The following is a 12,913-nucleotide window of genomic DNA, read 5'->3' on the forward strand; positions in this document are numbered from 1 at the left end:
ACGTCTGGTGTCCAGACAAAAAGCAGGTGTTTGCAAATGTAAGCCTTAGCAGAAATACGGTTGCTGATTTTAAGTTCAAGTTTATTTATTTTGGAATAATATTATATCCTGTCTGTTTCGATTCATATTTATGTTAAAAAACGTTTAGTTTTAGTCTGCTCAATACATTTTTATCCTGTTCGGCCTGCGACCTAAAGTGTGCTTTGAGTTTTGGCCCCCTGTGCCATTGAGTTTGACACCCCTGACGTAGAGCCTTATCATCCCAACAGAGCACTTCCTCTCAGAGTGCAGGTTTACTTGTGGTTCCTAGAGTCCACAGAAGCAGAGTGAGAGGCAGTGCCTTTAGCTATCAAGCTTATCTCCTGTTGAGCCAGCTCCCAGTCTTCTTGGTTTATATGTGATTTAAAGGACATGTCCTGGTCAAAGATGACTCCAAGGTTCCTCACAGCAGTACTGGAGGCCAGAGCTATGCCATCTAGAGTAAATATATGGTTAAATAGCATGTGTCTAAGATTCAGGCCCGAGTACAATAGCTTCAGTTTTGTTGGAGTTTAGAAGTAAGAAATTACAGGTCATCCAGGCCTTTGTCTTTAAGACATGCTGGAAGTTTGACCAACTGATCTGATTCACCTGGGTTCATAGATAAATATAACTGAGAAAAGATAAATGCTTTCTGTTTTTTGCCTTTGTTTATAATTCAACTATATAACAATATCTGTTCTTCAGTATATCTACTGTATAATGTGTGTTCAAATTTTATGTTGATTGGAAATTTCAGTGGAAATTTATGCCGTGTTCCCTAATAATGTTTTCCAAGGGGAGCATGTATAAAATGAAGAAAATTAAACCTGTGACTAACTTTAGTCTGTGTGGAAGATTCATCATTAACATGAATAAGCTAGAATTTATGTGATAAATAAAATTTGGTCTTGATGTTCATGTGTAAATTACAAAGGCACTGGCCCTGTATAACACCTCTCTTTGTGTGTTCTTCTCCAGCCTACTGACTTCCTCAGATCCTCACACCAGCCTGCATTCCACGCAAACAGGCCTGGAGAGCGAGCACACTGTTTTCAGGAAACACAATGAAAGAAAGTCACTTTTGGCTTTTCCCATTTAGGGGTCGCCACAGTGAATCGTCACACTGATGACTCACATGTTGACATTTGGCATGTGTTTTATGCCAGATGCCCTTCCTGATGCAACCCTGATTTGAACCCGGGCTGCAAGCGGCGAGAGCACTGCGCCTTAACCGCTAGCCTACCAGGGACGGCTTTCAGGAAACACACTACCAAACAAAATTCAACTAAACATCACCAAACAAGTGAGAGTTAGACAGGAGATAGCTGGAAGCAGCTAGGGGTGTGCAGCCCCAGGGTAGTTTGCTCATTTTACCCAGTCAATCTGGGAATACACAAACCTGATTTCCCAGCCCCAGACAGACCATTACCACAGGATGAGATTTGCACTCACGGGTTCCATTTGCATGTTGGTTAGGGCTGCTGGCGGTGATCTTAGGGGGCTGTAGGGCGAGGTTCCTGTGTGGGGTAGGGCTAGATTAATGAGGGTTAGGGAAATAAGAGTGCAAGGTGGTTTCTCTGCTTGAAGTAAATCCCTTGCTGGCACATATGGAGGCTTTGCAGTGCTGGACTGGCGTCTTCTTCATTCTAGATGTTTGACAAGCGGGATCACTGCCAGAGCTTAGAAGCTGAGGAAGATCTTAACCTCTGGTTAAGCTAAGGGTTTTTAAAGCTTTCATGTTGCCCTTTGTTCTTCTATTAGTCTGTTTTGTATGATTTTAGAGACCGTGCTTTGCTACTGGGGTAAATGTAGCTCCAGCTTGTGACACTTATGCATTACATACTCTCAAGCCACAAAAGTAACTCTTCTGCTAACCTGGAAACTGCAATTGATACATGCTGACCATTTTAACCTTGTACTGTCGTATGACAACACTCACTGAAATTCTGAAGTTATTTCCCCCTATAGACATTTTCTAATGATCCAGAATGAAAAACCAATCCAGTCTCGTCCAGGAGAACTACAATTTTATTCCACTTATCAGCTACGTATGTCTTGTTTTTCTCAAATAAATAAATATGGTGACCAAAAAATGCATTTTCACTCTGGCTTTGTGTGAAGTGGTTTTGACATTCTCACACACAGACATACAACCAAACAACAGGTTTTGTAATGCGACATGGCCACTTGCTGTTGATGCTTAGTACTTCGTTCTGGACTCAATCAACATAAAATTTGAACACACATTATAGATATACTGAAGAACAGATATTGTTATATAGTTGAATTATAAACAAAGACAAAAAACAAAGCATTTATTTTTTCCTCAGTTTAAAACTCCATCAACTTAACTGTGGTAGTATTAGCAGTAAGACAAATATACCAGATGACACTTCTCAGTATTATCTTTACAACAATAACACAGACATGTGGGTTTTGGAACTAGAAGCCCTTTAAAGTTCTAAAAATTAGCATAAAGATACTGTACAGGCAGAAATGTACTTAACTCAGAGGGGTTAAATGTGAGTACATTTGCATGTTGAGAAACAATAAAATACTGTGGGCTACTTTCAATTATGCATCAAGAGTAAACAGGCTGAAATCTAAACTACACCGGATGGCTGAGAAATGTGCTGACTGTGTGTGGTGTTTAGCTTGCATGTGGCTTGCCGTGTTTAGACTCCCATGCTCCCTGACTGATGTGTTGTTGCGTGTGTTGTCATTTTGCAGGTGTGTTAGCAGAGCTACGCCGGATGACTAAGATGAAAAGCACTCGCTGCTGCTCTGGAAAACACATCATCACAGAGGTGCAGTGTAGCGGCAACATGCTGTGGTACATATCTGCAATACTGAGGGATTCAGATGTGTTGGGAGTACAGTTCAGCTGATGTAAAGATCTTGTGTTCCTGAAGTGACTATTTTCATCCTTTTATCCATCTACAGAGATCATAAGAACAGAAAAGCGACAAGCACTTGTTTGTTAAGAGCTGTTTTAAAGGGGAGCTTCAGCTTTTCAATACTGCCCTTCAACAAAGTTGCAGTGTGAAACTGAACTCAAAAAGAAAGGTCAAAATCAAATCAACAATCCTTCAGCAGTCCAGAACACTTTCCATGATACAACTTCATAGTGTCTTTCATTAGTCTCTCTCCTGATAAATGCCCAAGTCATTTTCTTCTCACTACTGATTTACTGCAGCAGGATGCCCAGACTTACAATTGCTTTTATTTTCTGTCTTTTAAATTCATGAAACAGTGAATTAACTGTTGAAGAAAGGCTCAGCTTTAATTCTGTTTGCTGCAGGAAATGAATTTACTTCTTTTCACAGCAAAATAATCAAAATACTAATGGCAATGGGGGTTGAATGTCTGATCAAAGGCATGGTTTTCAGAGTTATGTCCTGTTAATGATCTATAAAAGTAGTTAAAATTAGTTACAACTCTAAATGCTGTTTCGCATATTTAAGCATAATTATATAGAATCCACTAAGTCTGAGGATATAACAAACTGATCTATTATAGAGATACAGTGCATTTGACTGGTAATAGCTATGCTCTTTTACCTGTGATTTTGCGAGATCGCTGATAATAGATCTGAACCTCTGTAGCAAACCAAGCAGTTCAGCCTCTGTCGTGGATGACACCTCTACAGGGAGCATTTAATATATTGTAGACTTTAATCAGTTTGCTCTTTCAGCTGCATTACTGTACAGCAGTAATGTAGTTTTGACAATAATAATAATAATAATAATCACAGCCATAGGGTAACTAACTCATTTAAGAGTAATGTTATACTGAACTGAATAGAATCCAAAGGCTAACACATTACTGTGAATATGGCTGATTTGTAGAGAATGGGCTAAATGTTGGGGAAAGAAGGCATGGCATGGCCCTTTAACAGTCCAGCTAGGAACATTTTTAATCTAGAACAGCTACTGGAGCCATTACTGCGGTAAGTTTGGAAAAAAGCTGATTCCAAAACCAAAATGCTCCTGTCTTCAGCCAGAATCTGTGGAGTAACCACTGTTTAACATGTGTGTTTTGCCATCTGGTTACACAAGGCCAGCTTAGAAAAGCACACCAACAAAAATATTTCACCTTCTTTAAAGATGTGGCACAGAAACCAAGTCAAATCCCCAAGGCCAAGGTGGAGCAGGGAGAAATCTGAAGTTTGACTGAACGTGCTAAGAAGCCAGCTCTCTGAGAGGACCATTCCCCTGGATCAACGTGGCACTGCTGTGGGGAGCTCTCTTTATGCAGAACGACGGTCTTACACTGCTATGCTATGTATGAAATGCTCTACAGCTCGCCACTATGATTTAAATGTAAGCTTAGACAGTGACTGACTCAAACACAAAGATCAGTGTGGTTGTTTTTTTCATTATTTATTCTCTGCAAGTAAAAATATCTTTTCAAAGTGCATTAGTACAGTGTTGTGTTGGCACACGGCAGGTGGCTTTGTCATTTCTTAACATCCTACACATCAGATACTGTAAACGCAGCCCACCAGGATCTTGAGCAGCTCCATTTACAACTACTGCCCCCAGAAACCATCAAATCTTGAAAATGCTTCACTGACTTAATGAAGCCAGTAACGTCGTCCTAACAATTTGTCATCGCTGCAGACATCAGTCAATCCTACAAAAGACTAGTGAAGCCTTGTTTTGTTTTGTTTTCTAGTGATTGTTGACTCATTTGCTGTGACATCAGGGTTACCCAAATGTTTCTTTTAGCAAATGCATGACAGCCATCATGCATGTAAATAGCAGTCCTAAAACCAATGGTTACCTAATCTTTCGATTTGATGGTTTGGGGCGTCCTGCCATCATGAAATAATTACATTGTGTTGATGAGAAAACAGAATTTGTCATGCAGATGATTGACACTAGTCGGCCATCATGAGAAAACAAAATAATTACATCCATGTATGGAAGCAAAAAGCCACTGGAATTAACAAGTCAGTCATTTTGTTGTTGAAAAAGTAAAATAAAATTAAAACAAAAATTCAGAAATATTTTATGAGGATAATGGTATAAATACCTCATTTTGTCAAGATAAATAAAAAAGAAGCCAAACAGTATGTTTTTCAAGATAACTGTTAAAGTCAAAGAATAAAGATGTTTGTTTTGAGATAAACATAACATTTTCAGAATAAAACAAATCAAAGATGTAGTTTTTCAGATCTTGTTTTCTTCATGTACAGGAATAAAGATGTTTTCGCAAGGTAACAGGATAAAGATCAAATTTTCTTAAGAAAACCAATGGTTGTTTTCTTGAGAGAATTGTAAAATTGTTTGCAAACACTGCCGCTTTCTGCCTTTGTACCAATGTGCTCTTATGCTATTGTTGAAACGTTCCCTGCATTTCAAACCAGACAATTTTCATTTATTACAAAAACAAAACAAAAAAGATTCTGTAAGAAACTAATTAGGTATGGCATGAAACCATCAACTTTAAGATCTAGAAAGTTAACACAAACTTGACAGGTCCAAAAAATCCAGTTCAATCTGTCACATACTGATAATGGCTTTACGATTCCCTTGGCTTTACAATAATGTGCTTCAGTAATTATTTGGTAAATTTTCATCAACCATGGCCCCTCAGAAGAAGTAAACTAATACACAGTGGTCAAGAAATAAGAACAGGCAACAGTGGATCGGCCTGTAGCGTGCATACTAACAAACATGTTTAAGAAGAACTGGAGGAAACGCAGTTGTCCAGTGGGCCAGTAGGCATCTGTACTTGGGTATTATATACTGTTCCTCACTGACACACCAAAGGTGTTCAGTTTGTGAAATGTAACTCAGACTTTTAGACCAGCAATCTTGCTCATCTTCAATGCAACTGCAAGAACTGACATAGAGATTTACTTTCACATGTACAGCTTCCATAGTTGACTTACAAGTATGAAAGCTTCTAAATTATTTTTGTAAGAACAATGACATGTCTCTAAAATAAGTGGATGAAAGGCTGGATCAGTAAAACATAAGCAAACGGGAAAATGTACAGTAAAGTACATATTAAACTGTAGGAGTGATTTGTTTAGGGATAAATATAACCTGATATTGTTCATTAATATTCCAAACTATAGTCACTGTGAGAAAAATAAGAAAACATGCCACACTGAAATAAACCACCTTGTTCCCATGATTCACAGCAAGAGATGTGTGCAAAGAAACATTGAACCCTGCATAGTTGAAATGTCATTTCATCAGTGAACACCAATAGAAAGGAATGTGATAAAAATGAAATATTTTTTAAGAAAGAAGCCCAACATTTGGAGACTGGAGACAGGGGTCTATGCCATACCAGCCCCATCAAATGTGTTAGTGCATTTCCCCTGTGCTAAGCTAGTCTAAAACCACGTGTCTATCTTTGCGTCTTTAACAAAACAAAACAAAAAAATGTTAAAATGTCCTGTGCGGCTGTCGTTAGCTTGGCTCTGGTTTGTTGTCTGGAAAAAGCTTATCTGAGGGCTGGGTCACAAAGCCTAGCTAGCAGGTTAAGCCAGGATTTCCCAGTTACCCTGGCTGAACTTAGCTGTGAATCAGTTTCACAAAAGCAGTGACATATAAATTATTATGGAGATCTCGTCTGCGCAGGTAGCCTGCTCCAGACCAACAGCCCGGCCTGATTAATCCTAGTGCCTTATCTATTCTATCAGCACTTACTGCGTTTTTTTACAGTTAATCTGTAAAATGTGATGTATACGCCCACCGGCCAATTTATTAGGTACACCTGTCCAATTCAATGCAACACTTCTGCCACAGCATAAATTAGGAAGGTCACTGCTGTTGTTCTTGATCTAAACGCTTTGAAATTGTTCAAGTTCAGGAAAAACAGCATAATAAATATAAATGGAGTGAACCCTATTAATTCTCAGTTTGAACTGGATGAGGCTGTTATACTGTCAGCGTGACAATCTTCATCACCACCACCACCAAGTAGCTGACGGCCAACCAAACAGACCAGGTGAACAGAGCCAACATGAACACACTATGAAAAATAAATCAACTTGACCAGGACAGTGGTCATTCACTGTCCTACTGACTGCACTACACACCACACTGCACTGTGGCATCAGGCTCCAACAAACTAGGCCCCACCTGGGAAAAGTTCATGCAGAGCAACAGAAAGACATCTTCCAACGTCTGGAAGAAGTACCAGTGTCTAATCTGGATGTCTTTGAGAAAACCTTTATATTTCTGAGAAGTCATGATGTTTTTCCATATGATCATTTACTTTGAATTTAACTGTGAAAAGCGACCAGTCCTGCGTCCTGCTGTCCATGCTGTAAGGCAACTCATGTCACACCTTTTTCCTGGACTGCCATTTCATCACAGATACATTTCAATTTTTCAGCTATGATAAATTTATTACAACTTAAATCTTGTTATTGTGGTTTTCTCCCCCATTTTTTAGTCAGTTAAAATAAGACTTTATTCAAAGGAATTGCATTCATACAAGTAGGCTGCAAACGAGGCAGGCGTTTCTCAAGATGACCTGAACGTTGTTACTCGGTCAACCTAAAAGTGAGCGGAGCTGAAATGAATCTTTGATTCACCACTGATGAAGGCCGCAAGCTTGTTTCACAATAAAGCTGTCATCTGACTGCTTATGTTTGCTAGTCCTGTGGTGTCCTGGAACCACAAGCCGACGCACCCTGGACTACACATCTACATCACTACAGCACAGCCAGAAGTTAAACAGCTGGAGGACATGGTGTTCCGAGATCTCAACACAGCTTCTAGAAACGATGGCCAAAATTAGAGAAGACTCAAGTCATGAGAGCCGTACGCAGTTATTAGGTACACCTGATCCAGAACTCCCAAAATTCAACACTGATATTGTTATCAGTTAGTTGTTAATCTAACTGAACTACGATAGCTTCAAATAATAATCTACACCAACTCTGACGTCAGATTTTGGTGTTAAACACTACAGCAAAACCACTGAGTGCATCTTTATGTGAACGCTGGAAATAACAATATGACAGAGAATGAAATGGCAAAACATCCAAAACGATCCACTGTAGCTGAAATCACTAGCATAATGATTCCACCCCCCCCAAATTTGGTAAATAAAATTATCACATTAATGTTGACTGCAATTCCACTGCTACAGATGCTAATGGACTGAACTATTGCACAGTTAGATGTGTACGCTGGAATGTTTCATATTCCTATTAAAGCACATTGTTTAATTTTCAACATGGTACATACTGGACATGCTAACTGAGGAGTTGTTCATCATCATATTGACCGTTAGGGTCTAGGCTGATTTCTTTATTTTTAATCAGCTAGTTTGTGCTTTAAAATTGTTTGTGAGTTTGTCATTTTTAATGTGATTATGTAGTTAACAGAAAAACACATTTCCAATATAATATTCACAAATATGCTTTGGTCCTTAAAAGCAATGTGGGAAAACATTCTGCGGTATGGGTTGCATTTCTTTTTTATTCAAATGAATCTCAACTGATATGTAATTAGTCCAAAGGTGCTTTTCTGAAAAACTGCTTCTTAATGAGACTTCTGTGTGACCACAGTTCTCTGTAAATGGGCAATAACTTAGTTTGACAGATTTTTACACTGTTCAACGTAAAAATGACAAGACATAAGAGATATTGACGAGGCCACGTGTTGAGCTCTGGATGCATCTTGATCCAGCTGCACTAAGCAGCAGGGTGGACGACGTTCCGTCACGGGCCAACAATGATGCTCGTTAGAGGGCTGCACGTGTAGGCTGCTCATGAACTAGACTTACATCCAGGTAAAAGCTATTTATGGTGCTTAATATTTGGCAGAACTCACCACATTCAAACCATCAAACCAGAACAGGAAGCAGGAGAGAATGTGTTAAGTGGAAAGGTTAAGACAGAAACAGATCTGTGACTGCTTGGAAGTCAGTTCAGTGCGCTGTAGTTGAATTCATTCCCACTTCTCCCCAGGAGGTCCAACAGCACCAGCATGTTACCAAACAGTCCAACCTCCATTCTACTGTAGAGTCTCCGACTCCAAGCACAAAAAAACTGACCACAGTTGGGCCTAGCCTCTTCCTCCCTCACACTGCAGAGTCTGTGTACATGCCATTGATCAGGTAGTCCACCTGGGTGTAGTCCTTCCTCCTGTAGCTCTCGTAGGCCTGCGTGAGAAACACAGCCACTGTGACCAGAAAGAAGAGCAAGCCGAAAAGCAGGACAGCCAGTAAAGATGCTGTATCCACCAGCTGCATGGTCAGTAACCCCCCCGCTACTTCTACTATGGCAACCCTTGTTCCTGCTGCAGGGGGCTCACTCTGACTGCTGGTAGTAATGACACTGCTGACAGGCCCTGTGGGTAAAGAAGTGGTGTGGATTGGTAGCATCCCGGTGCTCGGGGCATTTGGCTGTGGCATGGCAGCTGGTGCAGCTGATGAGGATGATGAAGGTGACATCTTTGTACCTGCGTTTGTTGTAACAGTTGTTGAAGCATGTGCGGTTGTTGTTGTCATCACTGTTGTAGGTGCTGGTGTTAGGGTTGCTGTAGACATCACTAGTACAGTGGTTGAACTGACATTCCTAACAGGCAGTGCGGTGGTGGATCCAGTATGAGCAGCCTGGATGGGCAGGCCTGTGGTCTTAGACAGAAAAAGGTCTGAAGACTGAGTGACTGCCTCTGATGATGGAACCTGATGGCCTGGAGACACTGGCCGCTGATTGAATGGTGAGGCTGTGGGTGAATGGTTTCCTCCTGCAGACTGGGTAGGTGTGGTTAACAATCTTATAATGTCATTTAATTTGTGGCTGACAAATGAAGAGGAGCTGGGGGAGGACTGGTTCTCATGTGTGCCATTTGAGTCCAGTGTCAGTTCCAAATCGTTTCTGTTGCCTCTGTCTGGATGGTCAGGAACTGAAGAAGACTGGATGAAGGTTGGGCTACTGCTGCCAAGGTCTGAGACAGACGACGGATTCCTCTGTAGTGGCACTGGCACATGACTGGAGGTGGTCCCTGAGGAATCCTTAGCTGGGGTCGTTTCACTGACACTTGTATTATTACCTGGAGAACAGCAAAAGACAAAACTCAATAATAAGAAAAAAGAAATACCAACCCATTAGAAATCTTTAGATCTTAATAACATAACCAAAGCCTATAAACACAGACAAAAGCTCTTGCTACCCACCTCCACCTTATCCCATATGCATATGACAATGGGCTGCACATAATGCTGTAAAACAGCTGCTGCCACCGGCATGTAGTCCCTGCCAGGTTACAACAGTATAAATATACATTTTTAACAAACGTACAATCGGATTCCAGAACTTTCAAGCTGATAAATGATGAACAAGAGGACAACACTGAATAAAATGTAACAATGTGGACTTCCTGCTCCAGCTCGTGCTCCAGTTTTTGCTGCCAGAGCAGAGATCAATGAGGAAAAAGGAAGAGAGAAGTAGATAGTTTGATGAACCGTATCTGACCAGAATGCTGCAGCGTGGATCATTTCTGTTCTAATAAAGGCCAGAGTATATAGTTTTTAATTTCCGATTATCATTCTGAGATGCAGTGATGGAATTAGAACGTAAAAGCACTGTCAGAAATTCTGTTGAGATGAAGCTTTGCACAGCTGAAATGCAGCTCCAACCATCCCTCTGTAATGTTAGAAGCTCTGTTTACAAAAGAAAAGCCTAGAACAGCAAAATTCCACGACAGTAACTCTTAGGTGATACTGCAGCTGGAGGTGTAAACACGGCACTGTGCCCCCCAGCAGGAGCAGGCTTCATATTACTTTGTTGTTAACCCAGGTTCATAACAGCTCAAAAGAACCACGTATCCAGACTTGTCAAATCACTTTTTCAGCACAACCCACAGTTCAACAATATTTTCAGTGTATCCTAAACACTGACAATTTTACCAGTGTGGCACTGTAAAGGATTATGACAAAACATCCATCTTGCCAGGACGTCCTTGTAAAAGGGCTCTCAGATGTCGAGGGGCTTTCCCCCAGTTAAATAAATATGTTAGCTAACTGGCTGCTCCAGACCTGTCGAAGATATCAGTGCAGGAAAGGCTCCATCTACGGGGACACAGCTAGAATCTCTCAACACAAGCCATATTGGAATGGGAAACAAAAAGAGTTTATAGGATAGAATCTCTCAACACCAGCCATATTGGAAATGGAAACACAAAGAGTTTATTAGAACTATCCGCACAAAACACAATCTCCATTATTTGGAAAACAACATACAAACATACTGTGGCATTTCAACACCTTATCCAGGTTTCTAAACATTTTTTCTCCAGACAGAAACACCGTAGCTGAGATGGATACAGTTTTAATTATGTACACAGATACGAAGAACAATTTTTCATGTTCTATATCAACACCATATCCTGAAAATAATTAAAAACAGGATAATGCCTTTAACTGTATATATGATGGACAGTCTGACAGTTCCCACAAGTGAAACCACAGTGAGTTAATCGCCCCCTGGTGGCTGGTAGCAGTATAGGTCCAAAGTCACCCCCTCCATCTTAGACTACGTTCACACTACAGGTCTTAATGCTCAGATCGGATTTTTTGCCGAAATCCGACTTTTTTGCGCTGTTGTTCACACTGTCATTTAAATGCGACTGCCATCTGTCTCATGTGTGAACGGTATACGGCCCTGAAGTGACCCGCATGCGCAGAAGAGGACATGACGTCAGACGCAGCGTACTGTGTTTGCGGAAATAAAAATGGATGTGGCTCGTGATAGCATGTGCGTAGCGATGTACCTGACAATTTGCAATCGAAATAAAGACATAATAATAAGAAGAATATCAAGAAGAAGGAGAGCACAAATATTGCTTATGGCCTTTTGTGGAGCAGTGGCTGCTACCTCTGTACAGAGGAATGTGTGGGTGCGGAGTCGGAGCCAGGACTGGTGGGATTCCGTGAGGGGCTTCATGGACACAGAATTCATTAATAATTTCCGAGTGAGAAGGGAAACGTTATCACCACCTGAATCACCGTTGTCTGCCATTTTTTTATTACCCCTCGCCTCCTCCAGCGCAGAATTGTGACGTCTGTCGCATTTCAATGACATAAAAATCACATGAAATGCAACCTGGCCATTCACACTAAAGTCACATTGCAAAACATTGGATACGTATCCGATTTAGGACCACATATGAAAGTGGCCTGGGTCGGATTTGAAAAAATTGGATTTGTGCTGTTCACACCGTCATAAGGAAATCGGATATGGGTCGCATTTGGGCAAAAAGATCGGATTTCAGCCACTTCAACCTGCAGTGTGAACGTGGTCTTAGTGGATGGGACATGAACCAAACTAAAAACTCAAAGTACAAATCAAACTATTTGGTAGATATTATCATGCTGATATGTGCACAAGTGGTCATTTTTCTGGTAAGACTATTTCTAATCAGTTATTTGATGATTTAAAAGGGGTGTATTTCAGGTGATTTGACAGCTTTGATTGGCAGCCTGATGTGTCACTCAACTACTCAGTCACTACTGCGCAGAATCTGGTTTGGCTTCTCTTTCCACGGGGTGATGCAATGTCCATCTTGTATACAGTCAATGAATAAGGATACCAGGATACACATGCGCCTGTAAATGCAGTACAGAACCCAGATCTTAAAGTCTGGCATAGCAAAAAAAACATGTGTCAGTGGCCTTGGGTGGGTCACTGAACACAACAGGAGTGATTTCTGGGTCAAGTGAGGATTGAGGACATCTCTGAGGAGCGTGAGGATACACGAGAGCGTTGTTTCGTGAGCAGCATGTGCACTGGACCAACACACCCCTTTATTAGAAATCAGCCGGTGACTGGACACTTAAGACAAACCTCAGTGCAATACCTTGGAAATCTACTTTTGTATACATCTATCTGAAAACTCCAGCCAAATTGTATATG

The 12,913-nt window shown here is 40.8% G+C and overlaps 1 protein-coding gene across 1 annotated transcript in view; it reads right to left on the minus strand.

Moving 5' to 3' along the window:
- Positions 1-4,363: 4,363 nt before the first annotated feature.
- The window catches only part of cunh11orf24 (chromosome unknown C11orf24 homolog), a 20,130-nt gene continuing 11,580 nt past the window's right edge, over positions 4,364-12,913 (minus strand). The window contains exon 4 of the mRNA XM_020612742.1: positions 4,364-10,052. Coding sequence (XP_020468398.1) covers positions 9,079-10,052 — 974 coding nt within the window. The 3' untranslated portion in view covers positions 4,364-9,078. The remainder of the gene's footprint in view (positions 10,053-12,913) is intronic.

This window comes from Monopterus albus, unplaced genomic scaffold, assembly GCF_001952655.1.
Source record: "Monopterus albus unplaced genomic scaffold, M_albus_1.0 scaffold127.1, whole genome shotgun sequence".
NCBI classification, from domain to species: domain Eukaryota; kingdom Metazoa; phylum Chordata; class Actinopteri; order Synbranchiformes; family Synbranchidae; genus Monopterus; species Monopterus albus.